Consider the following 15,585-nt stretch of genomic DNA (forward strand, 5'->3'; position numbering starts at 1 on the left):
CTTTTGGTTGATGGAAACGTTAATAGCAATTTAGTGGAGTTACATTTATTACACTAACTTCTAACCATATATTGAAGAATCATAATGAAATTGTCGATCATATGACTAAGTGTAATTTAACTTGAAATTTAAATTTATAATTACTTGAAGATGTAAAGTTGATCATAATATGTCCATGCCAAATATTAATTTGAGCTGGTTGATATATTCGTTTTATGCTTTCGGGAAAAAAATCTAAAGAAACCCTAAACTGTAATTACAATAGAAAAAAAAAAGTCACAAATAAACTAACGCATGGTCCTCACATCTAACATAATGTAATCCTTACACCAATATTTTTGAAGCTACTCCGAAGTTTGACTTGGTGGGAGATTTTAATTTTTAATTCAATTGATTTTATTTATATTTTTCTTTTGAAATTAAACATCTTTAATTTTTAATCCTTTTTAAAAATTTGACTACATTATTTATATAATATATTAATAAAAAAGATTGATAGCAAAAGATAATAATTAAACTTTGATAATGAAGTCTATTTTAATAAAACAAACTTAGAAAATATAAAAATTCTATGATATTTCATCTTATCGAAAATAAATTCGATGGAGAGTATATAAAAGTGAAAATTTATATAAATATTTTAATTTTAATTGATTATGTTATTAATTTTTTTAACATGCAAAAAAAAAAAAGGGAAAAAAGAAGAAAAAAATGGTAGGCAGTGAATAAAAGTGAAGGATGAGGATGAAAACGATAGAAGATTTTATAGTGTGGTTGTTCCATTCAGTTCTCAAGTGTCTCTCTCCCAATTCCTTACCCACACCTTTCCTTCGCTTCGATTAAAAATGGAGGACTAGACTCAGCATAATTATTACTATTTGTTAAATAAAGGGGTTGGCTTGGTTTACAGTTTTCATCTCTGGTTGCTCAGAGTTATCGATTGTTTTGGTTTGGGTTTTCATTTACTTCAACAGAAAGCAATGAGAAGTGGCAGAATTCAGAGCTCTGCTTCCTGCTCAGCCTCATCTTCTTCCACATTTCCTCATCCTCCATGCCTCTCCTCTGCTTCTCGCCATTGCAAGTTCCCTCGTCTGTATGTTCTTATCCACTTACACTGCCTTTTGGTTTTTTCATTCTTTTCTTTTTCTTTACCCTTAGTCTTTGTTTTCTTTGATACTTTGGAATGTTCCCAGACTGTCGCCTCGAGCTCTGTCTCTCTCTCAAAGGGTGTCCAGAAATTGCCTCGTCCCTGAGACATCTCAGTTTTCATTTTCTAAACAGTCCAGTACCAATAAGAAACGTTTGTTTCCCGTGAACGTGGGAGCTTTGGTGACTTCAAACACTGAAGCTATCTCCACTGGGCCTCTTGTTGCCGAGGAAAAGATTGGAGTGTTATTGTTGAACCTTGGAGGTCCCGAGACCCTTGATGATGTGCAGCCCTTCTTGTTTAACCTTTTTGCCGACCCGGTTCGTTGCATTATTTTGCTTCAATTTCTTCTTCTTTAGTAATTATTTTGACCCTTCTTCAAAATGATAACTAGTATATTACTCCCTTTCACACAGACAAGTACAATTGAGCTTATCATGTGAATGAAAAGAACATAGTTATACAAAAGAATCTCAGAATCAATTGGAAGTGTTGGAGAGATCCATCTTTAAGGCCACAACAAATCCTAAATGGCTGCATAACAGCACTTTTCGATTTGGGTATCATATTAAAAGTTTAGATCCTTTGTTTCAAGTTTTACTTGCTTTGCTGTGCTACTAAGTTCATCATGAGCCAAAAAATGTAGTTATATTAAGGCTGTGGTTTCTTAGTATGGTGGATCAAGTACTGCAGCACTTCTTAAAAGAACTTGAACAGCCCTAGATTCTTGTTTTCATATGTAAAAGAAGAGATTAATACAGTTATCTCATAACCTCTATTTACAAGAAGATCCTTAGCTATTTCCACGTCTAGTTGCCAAAAAATTGAATTTGGTAATATCTTTTCCCTCTAATCAAAGTTACTTAGACAATTTTTTCATTCCGTTCTGTTTCGGACAGGATATTATACGGCTACCGAGGTTGTTCCGTTTTTTGCAAAAGCCGTTGGCACAATTTATATCTGTTCTTAGAGCACCTAAGAGCAAGGAAGGCTATGCTTCGATTGGTGGTGGTTCTCCTCTTCGACGAATAACTGATGATCAGGCACGATTGCTTTTGTTATCATTACGGTTTCTTGTGGACACATTTATATGTTATAAAACCTACCATTTTCAGTTTACTACGATGCTCATTAAGTAATGTGGAAGAGAAAAAATCAAAATAGCACCTGAACTATTCTGAAGTAATTTTGAGGCATTTGAGTACGTCACCATGCACAGATATGTGCATAAACATTCACTTTTTGCTAATTGTTTTATACTGTTACCTGATGTTACCTTTAATGGTAATGTTTTATTCCCTTCCCCCCCTCAATAAGTTCTGTCAGAGACGTGTATCCTTTATCTTGCAACCTTGACTCACAGAGTTTTAGAAATTTTAAAATGAATTTAATTAAACATTGGAACTGGTAATGGAAACTATCAACCTAGAGCGTACTGCTAGTTTTGACTTTTATAGCTCTGTTCATTGTGACAGCCAATTAATTTTTTAAAATATATTGTTTTATATGTAACTGAAAAAATTGACAAGTCCAAATTGTGTAAATCGATTAATTGTCATTTCTAGAGTTTATTTGTTTATGGTTGGATTTTAACTTCTTCCTTAATAGAGTAGATATATAATTGGCATTGTTTTGGCTGATGGTTTGGATGATTCCTAGGCTATCAAAAGGGAAATATATAGCTTAAGCAATCCTGATCTGCTTCATGTTAGTATCTTTTCTACCAGTCTTTAATATGTATCGCCTATCATGATTCATTTCAGGCTGAAGAATTAAGAAAGTCACTTTGGGCGAAAGATGTCCCTGCAAAAGTGTACGTTGGTATGCGTTACTGGCATCCATTCACTGAAGAAGCAATTGAGCAGGTATTTGGTTAGTTTTAGTCTTTTTCTTGGATGGCTGAAACTCTGATGTGTTTGCCTTCTCTTGTTTTATTAATCCACTTCTATTTCTTTTCCACTTGACTTTGGGCATGTCAATGATATTTGAAACTTTGTACTTGACAGAACTTCATTCTGATGGTAATTTACAATCAGAATGTGATGTATCATATATATATGTATATATATTCAAATAAACAATCACATGGGTCTTTGGAAATTTGAAGGCTCTTCCTAGATCCTCCATATGGTGTTTTGTATCCCAAATTAATGTTAGTTCATATTGGCTAACACATGTCAGAAAACTAACTTTTGATGTTCTTCTGTCTATTGCCACCTCCTAATATTGGGACGGAACAGTGAAAAGTAATTATTGGATTTATTTGTGTAAGTAATGAATTTGAAGTTTGAACTATATTTAAGGATGGCCCAATATGCGTGTTTCCTTGTGTTGTTTTCCTGCTTGTTTGATGAGGACTGAAGAAGGATGGTGTATATGCAGATGCTGTATGTCTCCTGAAGCAGTTAACTTTAGTCTCCGATTTGAAATCATTTGAACTTGTTGGATGAGGGTACTGCTTTACGTTTTTGAAGTTTCATGATGAGCTTTTTTTCAATCTTGATTCGATATGAAATTTCTTTAATATTTTTCCTGATGCAGAAGTAAGTGAAAAATCACCAAAGTATTGTTTAAGTATTGTAATGTTTCAACTGTAAGCTATTATTTCTATGTTCACATTTTAAACCTTACTTTTTAAATTTATGGGTTGCAACTATATGAATGCTTTATAATTAGATTAAACTGACTTGAGGTTAGGTGTCTGCTTGTTTTCTTCTATTCTTAAAACGAGTCCACTTTTTCACAGATAATATTGCTTTTATATAAAAGTATATATGTATATAGTTTCATTCAGGTATTACTTATAATGATCTGCTTGTTTCTTTTGGTAGTTCTGCTGTCCTTTTTCCCTCTGCCTTTTCTTATTTGAACCTTGATTCTGGTGATACATAATTATTTTTACTTTCCTCCTAACAATAATGTAGATAAAAAAGGATGGAATAACAAAGCTTGTTGTACTTCCACTTTATCCTCAATTTTCAATATCAACTAGCGGTTCAAGCCTTCGACTCTTGGAAAGTATATTTCGGTGAGGAAGAAGGACACTTTTCTTGCATTGCTTGATGTAATCTTAAAATATAATCTTAAACTCCTCTGACCATGTCATCAATTGGTTCATCAGCGATGATGAGTATCTAGTGAACATGCAGCATACAGTCATACCTTCTTGGTATCAACGTGAAGGATATATAAAATCTATGGCAAATTTAATTGAAAAAGAGTTGCAAAAGTTTGACCGTCCTGAAAAGGTATGTCCTTAAAACCTTTTCTGTAATCTTGTTGACTGAGTTTTGGCAATTTTTTCTTTCATGGCTGGTCATTATCTGAATTAATACGTGAGGTAGTTGTGCTATTTACTTTTTGATTTTCACGTCAGAAGAAAGGTTGTTGAAGTTGAACCTAAATTTTGTATGGAACTGATGCAGTGTTCCTAAGTGAGTTTCTAATTCTCTTGTCAAGTTTTGCTTCACTGTATAGTACTTGAAACTTGGAAGCTACCTCATGACAATCCTGAATGGATGTGGTTGACTTCCTCTTGATCATCAGAAAATTATCCTTCTGAAGTTGAGGAATGCTATTTTGAGTAAGCAAATAAGCACAGCCAGTTAAAATCTTACCTTTAAAAATGGTTTTCAAACTATTGACCTTTTGCATTATTGGATTTTAGTATTATTACTCATGGGAATTGCCTGGTTATTGTTGGTTTGTAAATATCTTACATGGTTAGCTTTATTTGTACCAAAAAAGGAGGAAAAAAAAAAGAGCTTGGTTTATTACTTGTGCAATATAATGAGGAGAAATAAGTCCCCGGCAATTAAATCTATCTTTTGTCTAAGAATGTAGTCTATTTTGCCAAAATTGCCTATTGCAGAAATTTAACGAATGTTGGAAATTTTAGCTCAAGCAGTTGGATTTATTATTTCTGTTTTATAATATGGCCACATAGCAAGAATATTGGTTAGTAATTGATTGCTAAAAGCACACATATTAAGTTTTGGAGTGTTTGATTCTCTTGCTTGAAATAAAACTTCCATGCAGCAGTGAGATAGATATTGTTGCCTAGGTGCTCAGGCTAAGCCTTTGGACGATGGGGTTAAAGTTACTAGTTTCTATTTATTTTAAGACAGATCAAGAAAACAAAGTGGATCATATATTTTGTATATGTTCTCAGCCTAAGTGAGTTTATCATAGCTTTGAAATTTCTTGTGTTTATTAAAAGAATAGTTATGCTGTTAAATACAAACAGTTTTTTTTTTCTTTAGCACTTTTATGCCTTTTGTTAATACTAGCAGAAATTAGCTTAAGCAATCTGTTATAAAGTAATTGTTTGGGAATATATAACTAAAATCTTGAATGTGGCTGAATGAACAAGGACTACTGTCAAAAATTTGCATGTTGTCTGTTGATGGTGAAAAATGAAATCTCCAAAATTTATGTAGCCCAGTACGAAATGTCTAGTGAATAGCTTGTCTGCAATAACGCAGGAAAGCGGCTACTGTGGTTAAAAGGAACCTGAGGTAAATGTTGGAGAGGTCAAGCTTATTGATGTGTAAATAATGCATAGGAAATCTTAAGGTATAGTTCTGGGTAAAGAAGATTTCTTATTCTTGGCATGTTGTGGGGTCAATTTCTGAAAATCTTCTTACCAACAGTCTTTTCTAGTGGTGGGATTTCTAAGGGTTTTCATTGAGAATCTGATGCTACATGTTAAATTATAAATTTTTGAAATATGCTACTGACCTTTACCGTGGTAAGTCTGTCATAGGAGCCATCACTGCTACCCATGTTCAGTTTTTTAGAGTTAAATATGTCATCTCCAAGGACAAGTCAAATTTCAATGGCTGGGGCTTTTGTATTTGTAGAAGGTATCAATCATCTTGAAGGCCTGGAGAATCGGAAACTCTGATGATCATTCGATTATGATATTATAGTGTCCCTCTTGATCTCTCCAGCAATAGCCCTCACTCATTATCTCTGCCAGAGCTACGGTTTATTAGTTATTAAAATATCTTCAGAAATTTGTACACTAAGACTGTAAGCAGCATAATAATACATGAAAAAGTTCTTGTTTCTGATTACTAAAGTTTGATTTTGGTCTTGATTGACTAGTCAAAATCATGAACTCTTTGAAATGTTGAACATGTCTTCTTGTCATCTGAATTTGCACGGGTAGATAGCAGTTTTGCATTTGATTCCTGCCTTTTTGGCTTCTTAGCTTTGGCCTTTCTATTGTGCCTATTTTTTAGAATATTTGAGAACCAGATTTTAATTGCAAGTTAGTTTGAAACCATTATGTATTTACTGGGGTGTCTAGTGACCTCTTCCTTTCATTTTTGTTGTCTATTTATTTACATTTAAAGAATCCTGTAGCACGAAATAAGAAACTGTGTTTCTCTTGATATTATTCTCTATTAAAGCTCTTGAACTTTTAGTGATCACGTGGGAAGTTTCTTTGGCTGTGTGTGGTGAAGAGGGCCTTGGCTATTATCCTGTTGCAAGATGCAATTTTTTCTTAGATTTGTGCTTCCTTGATTTTTTAGTTATTTAGGTGCTTTTGCCTATCCAAAATTTAAAATTTGTCACCTTACAATAAATCTGCATATTAAATGAGAGTATATGTTACAGGTGGTAATATTTTTTAGTGCACACGGGGTGCCACTTGCGTATGTAGAAGAGGCAGGTGATCCTTATAAGGCAGAGATGGAAGAATGTGTGGACTTGATAATAGAGGAATTAGAGAAGAGGAAGATCACTAATGCATACACTCTTGCTTATCAGGTACTTCTTGTTGGCATATTACTCCTGACTCATGTATTTCACTTCTTAATTTTCAAGTTATGGGTTTTTGATATGTGCGAAGTCTGGATTCTGGAATTATGTGGATGGGTAGTAAAGTCCCAATGTAAAAATGCTTACAAAGATTCTAATTTTCTCTTCAGAAGATGCCTGTGCTGTTGGGATAATGCTGTGGCTAAATGTAATTTTCACTTGTTGCAATATTATTTACTTTGATGAGGGCTAATACTCGGTATAAATAAGCCTCTACTGTACTTATATTGACATTATTCCATGAATTCAGCTACCAGTCATTGCTGTTGTTGTAATTAATCTAGATTTACAGAAATGGTTGGATTTTATCCTTGCTAAGATGTCTAACCCTTTCCAAAAGCGCTTTGAAGAGCTAGTTAAATAGCATTCAACAATTTTGAATATGATGGAGGACAAGACTTCATAAAAGCTTATAATGAGTGGATAAAAGGGTAGACTAGCATTTGTTTGCAGCAATGAGAGGATAAAGGATTAATGATGAACTGTGTTCTCTGGGGATTCAAACTCACTTCCTTTTTGCTTACATGTCTGGAAAGCCTTAATAGGATTTTTTTTTTTTTTTTTGGGACTTAACAATTGAAATTGAGTCTTATTTGGAAAAGGAAGAAAGAATTCTACTATTCTTTTGGAAATTGATTGCCACAACTCATGACAATACTTAAAGCATAAATGAAATTTATCATCCATAGTCTTCTAGATACTCTACAGTCTGAAATTTCTAGTGTCAGAAAAAAAAAAAAAAACAACCTGAAGACAATGTACCCTATAACTATATTTGACTTTGAAGTTAATTAAAGTTGCCTTACGATTCTCTGTCAGCTACTGGTTGTTTCCGTTACATTTCTACTTTATATGAGTATAGATATTTTTAGATTTTTAGTAGTTGTTGTTCCTCTTTAGAGGGGTTTTGGTTTTAGGTTCAAACCTTTACTCCCCTTCAGACTTCCTCTCTGTGTTTCAAAAACTATAGAAATCTATTTGTTGAACTAATGATAAATTTTTGGTTGTTTTGAATGAGTCAATTTGTGTATTGGTAGTAACCTTCTTTTGGTGGATCCATGTTGGGTCTCACTGAATTTGTGAAGCTGGTCAGGTTGGGATTCTCAGGTTTTATGATTGCAAAAAGTATTTATTGTTCCATATATACGAATTAGGTTAGGTTGGAGTTTATGATGATCAAGGGTTTCCACCCCCGACTTAATGTGTGTTTTATATCTCCTAACCTTTATCTTTCCCACAAGATTTTACTTGTAACATCTCTTGAACAAATTTTCTATGGTGCCTTCTTTTCTTAAAGGTTGGTTAATGTTCCTGCAGAGCAGAGTTGGGCCTGTGGAATGGTTGAAGCCCTACACTGATGACACAATAGTTGACCTAGGGCGAAAAGGAGTTAAAGGTCTTCTGGCTGTACCAATTAGGTACTATGATTATCACAGTGATGATATATGAAATCCAATAGCTTCTAGTTCCAATTTTTCTAGCTATGTGTATGTTGCATTTTACATTATGTCATAACTTCTCTGGCTTTTGAAGATGTAGTATTGATTATCCAAGCAAAATATGAAGTCATAGTGTCTTTTCAAAATTTTGAGGTTTGACTCACTGCTTCTTAGGCCAGTATTGAAACTCTTGAAGAGATTAATGTTGAGTATAAAGAGTTGGATTCACAAGGGAACTAGGATCTCATAATAATGTAATGACATCACACAGCTCCTATTTGACTTCTTCTAGCCATAAGTGTTGCATATTTTGTTGAATCAACATTTCTGCCTTGGCCTGCTAAAACTTCGATATTTGATTCACAGCTTTGTCAGCGAGCATATTGAAACTCTTGAAGAGATTGATGTTGAGTATAAAGAGTTGGCTTTAGAATCCGGTATACAAAATTGGGGTCGTGTTCCTGCATTAGGATGTGAACCAATGTTCATTTCAGACTTGGCAGATGCTGTAATTGAGAGTCTTCCATATGTTGGAGCTATGGCAGTTTCAAATCTTGAAGCTAGACAGGTACCTTGAAGCTTTCCAGTTTCCACCAATGTTATTGTGTTGTTTCACTTGCATAAAACCACCATAGTTTACCAATCATTGTTTTGGTTGAGTGGGAGATGTGTTTGTTTTCTGTGCAGTCATTAGTTCCACTTGGAAGTGTGGAAGAGTTATTGGCAACTTATGATTCGCAACGAAGGGAGCTCCCAGCACCGGTGACCGTTTGGGAATGGGGTTGGACGAAAAGTGCTGAAACTTGGAATGGCAGAGCAGCCATGCTGGCAGTGCTTGTGCTGCTGCTACTGGAGGTCACAACTGGAGAGGGATTTCTGCACCAGTGGGGAATATTGCCGTTGTTCCACTAAATCCGACACACACACACTCTCTCTCTCTGTGCCTGAAAAGTATAAATTTTGATAAGCAACAAAGCTATATAGCATTCTAATAGAGCATATTTTAATAGGGAAAGTATATTGGGATTGGATGCTGAGATTTTAATATTTAATTAAATCCATTGGTCACACACTGATTCGGGGAATAGTTTTAAGACTTTACTTGAGACACAAGCAGCCGTGCATGGTAATTTGTTGTGACTTTACTTGTTATGGAGGTTGCATTCCTTATTATGGCAGTAGTAACATAATCGATATATTGTAATGATCTTTACTTGTTATGGTAATAAAATAATTTGCTTTTCTTCTATCATATTTGTCGAAATTATTTTTTGAAAACGAGAATCGACTTTGTTTAAAGGCGAAAATCAAAACAGGAGTCGCTACCTATTTTTATTTGGTGTGATCGGATCACCTTTGTTTTAATAAAACAATTTTAGTTTACTAAAATGGCATTTTGGTCCACGAAATTCAAGAGAATAAGTTCGGGAGTCGGTTACGTGTGAGGAAGGATTAACACCTTCGACACGCCCAAAAATTGGTACCGAATTGATTAGTTAGTGTCTTAATGTCGAAAATTGAAAATCGGGAATGGATTTGAAATACGATCCTTTTTTATTAATATCGATTTTAAAATTCTTGAATTAGCTCAAAACAATTGCTTAAAGATTTCTTTATCCCGAGATATTGGAGTATCACATCCCGTAAGTTAGGACACAATACCATGAATTCCCGAGCGCAAGGTCGTCTTTTAATTTAAATAAGAATCTCATGTGTTTTAAAACTTGAAAAGGATATTTGACTATTTAGAAACAACGAGAAAATCGAAACCCCGTAAGTTAGGGCACAATTCCTCGATGTTCCAAAATGCAAAACATTGCCTTATTTGGAAAATTTCGTTTTTGAATAGTAGCGAATACAATATTTAAACGATGTGTATTAGTTATTTAGGTTAGAATAAAGCGATTTGTTGGATAAATGTATTGGGGTCTAATTTGAGGCAATGATATGAAATGAAGTATAGTGCGACAAAGAACAATCATTCATGCATAAAATATTCTACAAGCTCATGGCAATAATATGAATACGAGTAAGCAAATTAACATACATGCAATAACAATAATTTCACAACATACATTATTTAACATTAAGCTTAATAAATATAGAAATGAAGTAATAGTATAAAACAAATTAAATCAAATAATAAAATAATCTTAAATATAAAATATATATGTAAAGAGTTTAAAATAAATACTAGAAAAGCAACTTAAAGTAAATGATAAAAATAATTTAAAATCATTAATGAAAAGTCTAAAATAAATAATACATAAAAATAAATTTAAAACAAATAATATGCATAGTATATTAAAAAAACAACTTAACCTAAATATATATATATATATAAAATAATGTATAAAGAGTTTAAGATAAAAACATATGGTAATTTGAAAATAAATGATCCATACAAAAGGAAGTTTAAGAATAAACATTGTATAAACTTAAAATAATAAGTTGTTCAAAAATAATATATAAAAATGATTTTAAAATAAACTAATAAAAGCAATGTGAAGTGATGAACATGTATATAATAATTCAAAATGATCTTTGTAAAAAGTTTAAAATAAATGATATGTAAGATAATTTAAGATAAATAATAGAAATAAGTTTAAAATGAATATTATGTAGTAATAAATCTAAAATAAGTAATATACAAAATATTTAGAAAGGGTATATATAAAAACAGATAACACATATAAGAATTTGGAAGTAATAACATACAAAAAAATTAAAATACATAATAAAACAATTTAAAATGGATAATACATATAATTGATTTAAAATAAACAATGGATAAAACAATTTAAAGTTATACGATTGCATGAAATAATATATCTAAAGCAATTTAAAACAATATAATATATGAAATTTAAGATAAATAAAAATAGTTTAAGATGAATAAATAAATAAAAGTCCAGATTTATAGGAAAAAAGGGGAAAATTACAAATAAAAACGAAAATTTAAGGTCCAAATTCGAATAAAAAATAGATGCAAGTATTTAAAAGGACTAAATCAAAATCTAAATAAAATTAAAGGGAAAATTCGGGTAAAAAAATGAAGCGACGGGTGCATTTAAATCTCGCTGAAACCTGGAGGGACCGATCGCGCAAATAGCCCATAGGTCCAAAACACACGGGTTCCCCCCTAAACGGCGCCGTTTTGGGGCGTGGGGAGGGTATGTGTGTGTGTGCAAAACGGTAGTGTTTTGCATGGCTATTAAAGCCAAAATTTTTTATTTACTTTTTTTTTAACTTCATTTTCTTTAAAAAAAAAAAAAAAGGCAGAGAGCCTTCTTGCTCTCTCTCCCTTCTCCTTTTCCTCCAGTCACCGAGGTAGCGATTCACCTCCGCACTGGCCTCCATAAGCGGTGGTCGGAGGTGCCACAATGGGCTCTTTAGCCCCTATTTAAACGCGCACGAAGGCCCCCCCTTTTTAGCCCCGAAAGGATCGAGAAGAGAAGACCCCTCTTCCCCTTTTGGGCTCGAATCTGGCGACAGAGGAGGAGGCCCTGATGGCGCAACCACGGAGTAGATCGGTAAGTTCCCTTTCCTCCTTTTTTACTTTTTTCTATTTTCATATAAAAATAATTAAAAAAAAACAGAGTAAATGAACTCAGAATTTAAAACGAAAATAGAGATAAAAAAAATCAACCTTTTTGGTTCTTTCGCTGTTTTTATTGCTTAATGCGCGTAAAAAACAATACAAGGCTAAAGTTCGAAGCTTTATAACCGGATATAAGATCCGTTTTTGTCCATATTTGTTTTGTTTTCTGCCATTTCTTGTCGTCTTCTTTGTTGTTTCCTATTACTTTGCGTGTGGATCTCTCTTTGTAGGTGACGTGACGTGTGGAAGGTCGGTGGTTGGCGTCCCGAGCGGTGGTGGCTGAAAGCATGCGGCGGCTGCATCTTAGGGAAGGGTTTGCTGCTGAAAATCTTAAGCAAGTGGGTTATTATTTGGGCTAGGGTTTGATGTAAATTGGGTTTGGGTAGGTTTTGTCTTAATTTTGGGCCATGTGTTGGACTGTTTTCTTGTTTATTTGGTTTGGGTTCTTTTAGGCCAAAATTAGCTACTACAGCTACCCCTTTTTGCTCATTATCGTGTAACAAGAATGGAGCAAAGACCTTAAAGGAGCCAATTTTGCCTAGTCTCACTGAATCTTGGCTTCTTGGTGCTTCTTTTCTTCTAAAAGCCTCGTTCCATCCTACTACATCTTCAGGGGTATAGGGACTGGCGCTATGATTTGCTTCAATGTAATTTCAGGGAGAAAAGACTTGTAGCTTCAATCTACTCCGCTGGAACTTCAAAGGGCTAAGATTTGATAATTTCAACCTGCTCCACTGCATCTTCAGGGAGATGAGGTTTGCGACTTCAATCTACTCCACTGCAACTTCAAGGAGATAAGATTTGCCATGGTAACTTGATCCGACCTACTACAACTTCAGAGGTATGGGATTTATAGCTTTAATCTGCTCTACTGCAACTTCAGAAAGATAAGATTTGTTATCTTTAGTCTATTCCACTGCAACTTCAGGGAAATAAGACTTGGTAATTTCAAACCACTCCATTGCATCTTCAGGGAGATAATGCTAATAGCTTTAATCTGCTCTATTGCAATTTCAGAGAGATAAGATTTGCCATGGTAGATTTGATCCAACCCACTGCATCTTCAGATGTATAGGATTTAGCCTTAATCTGCTCTACTGCAACTTTAGAGAGATAAGATTTGCTATCTTCGATATGCTCCATTGCAACCTCAGGGAGACAAGATCTACAATATTTAGCCTGCTCCACTACAACTTAGGGAGATAGAGTGGTGGCTTAAATCTGCTTCACTGCAACTTCAGGAAGACAAGATTTGCCGTCTTCGATCTGTTCCACTGCAACTTCAGGGAGACAAGATCTGCAAATTCACCGATGTTGCTACACCATCCTCTTGGAAAATGATCTGTAGAATCGGTTCCATATGCCTATTTATGCCAAATGATTAAGATGTCATGATCAGAATGAATCAGGTGCTCCTAGCTAGATGTGTATGAATGATATTTTCATGAATGCGAAAATGTCATTTTTAAATGCTTGATTTGATATCACTCGTTGTTCATCGAGGTTTTATCATTGCCGTATTACTTTACCTTTTTCTTTGACTGGTATCTTTGGCAAAAAACCCGAAGAATAATTACAATTTACGCTATTCTTTCCCTCACGTTTCCAATCCTTGAATTTGGATAATTCAAACTAATTAGTCCCGTTTCAGGTCCTTGTATCATTTAGGAGCATTTCGGAGTAATGCGCAGAACTCTTTTTTGAATATTATTAGTCCATTAATCATCATTTTAACGGAAAACGCTTGAAAAAGATTATTGCGGTAGACAAGATGAAATATTATTGAGAGCAAAGCTCAGAATGAATAGGGTAATCCAAATAGCAAATTTGCTAAGATACAAAATAAGAACTAATAAATTAATCAAGATAACACATTTTTACAAAATGAATGAGATAAGAATAGGTGCCCCAGATACCGCAGTATGAGTTTCGTTGTGCAAATCCTCTCGAGGACCCTTTGAACTTGGTATGTGTTGGGGAGACTAAGAGTACTTTGTTGATGCCTCAAAATGTAGCATCATTCCTTATTGTTAGTCTAGAGAGGACAATATTACTGCATGCCCCATCTTCGATTTGAATTACCCATTTTGGGTTTTCAATTCAAAACCCCTTTGGTCTCAAAGCGCTCTTTTAAGGGTTTTCGCCTTGGCCTCTCCGTTTTTTTAAGGTAAAATACGTCTTGACCGAATCTGAATTTACGGGATTAGGTAGACTTTTACCATCCATCTCGGTCAAAATCAGAGCTCCTCCAGAAAAAGCCTTCTTTACCACATAAGTTCCTTTCCAATTTGACATCTATTTCCCTCTGAAGTCCTTTTGTATGGGGAGGATCTTTTTCAATACGAGGTCTTCTTCATGGAATTCTCTAGGGCGAACCTTCTTATTATAAGCCCGCATCATTCTCTTTTGATACATTTGACTATGGCAAATGGCCTTTAGCCTCTTTTCTTCAATCAAGTTCAACTGGTCGTATCGAGACTGGATCCATTCTGCTTCATCTAATTTTAGTTCTGACAGCATGCGTAGAGAGGGAATCTCGACTTCAATAGGCAGAACCGCCTCCATTCTATAAACTAAAGAAAAAGGTGTTGCCCCGGTAGAGGTTTTGACTGACGTCCGGTAGGCATAAAGGGCAAATGGTAATTTTTCGTACCAATCTTTATAGGTCTCAGTCATTTTTCCTATGATCTTTTTGATGTTCTTATTGGCTGCTTCTACTGCACCATTTATCTTTGGGCGATATGGTAACAAATTGTGGTGTTTGATCTTGAATTGGCTACAGACCTCTGCTATTGTGCTATTGTTCAAGTTCAGTGCATTGTCTGATATAATCCTCTCAGGCATCCCATATCGACAAATGATTTCTTTCTTTAAGAACTTACTGACTGCTGACTTTGTGACGTTAGCATAGGAGGTGGCCTTTACCCATTTGGTGAAATAATCTATGACGACAAAGATAAATCGATGTCCATTAGATGCCTTCGGTGAGATCGGCCCAATGACATCCATGCCCCACATGGAGAAAGGCCATGGAGAAGTCATGACATGAAGGGGTGAAGGAGGTACATGAATTTTATCTCCATAGATTTGGCATTTATGGCACTTCTTGGCATAGTTGATGCAATCTCTTTCCATAGTGGACCAATAATATCCGAATCTCATGATCTGTCTGGCCATGGTGAAACCATTAGCATGTGTTCCGCAGACACCCTCATGAACCTCTTCCAGGATTTATTTAGCCTCGACAGCGTCTACACATCTCAGGAGTACTTGATCCTTCCTTCTTTTGTATAGGATCTCTCCATCTAAGACATAGTCACTAGCCAGTCTTCTTAATGTCCTTTTATCATTCTCAGTCGCTTGGTCTGGGTATTCACAGCTTTTCACATATCGTAAAATATCCTGATACCAAAGATGATCATCTTTCTTTTCTTCTTCTTCGATGTTGCAGCAATGAGTCGGAGCCTCATAAATACTCATTTGGATAGGCTTCATATCCTCTTGTTTATTCACTTTGATCATAGAAGCTAAGGTTGCCAAGGCATCAGCCATCTGGTTTTCATCTCGTG

At 34.6% G+C, this 15,585-nt stretch overlaps 1 protein-coding gene across 2 annotated transcripts; it reads left to right on the forward strand.

Moving 5' to 3' along the window:
- The first annotated feature begins 717 nt into the window (after positions 1-717).
- LOC108460740 (ferrochelatase-2, chloroplastic-like) lies at positions 718-9,664 on the forward strand. 2 transcript variants are annotated; one of them, XM_053027163.1, is made up of 10 exons: positions 718-1,093; positions 1,194-1,467; positions 2,047-2,190; positions 2,911-3,012; positions 4,072-4,175; positions 4,269-4,395; positions 6,773-6,925; positions 8,294-8,394; positions 8,782-8,983; positions 9,103-9,664. In XM_053027163.1, exons 1-10 carry the CDS (start codon positions 981-983, stop codon positions 9,325-9,327), a joined length of 1,545 nt encoding a protein of 514 aa, XP_052883123.1. In that variant the 5' UTR covers positions 718-980; the 3' UTR covers positions 9,328-9,664. The 2 variants fall into 2 exon arrangements, with proteins under 2 accessions (XP_052883123.1, XP_052883124.1); XM_053027164.1 differs by lacking the exons at positions 4,072-4,175; positions 4,269-4,395.
- Positions 9,665-15,585: the final 5,921 nt, after the last annotated feature.

Source organism: Gossypium arboreum, chromosome 4 (assembly GCF_025698485.1).
Source record: "Gossypium arboreum isolate Shixiya-1 chromosome 4, ASM2569848v2, whole genome shotgun sequence".
Lineage (NCBI taxonomy): Eukaryota > Viridiplantae > Streptophyta > Magnoliopsida > Malvales > Malvaceae > Gossypium > Gossypium arboreum.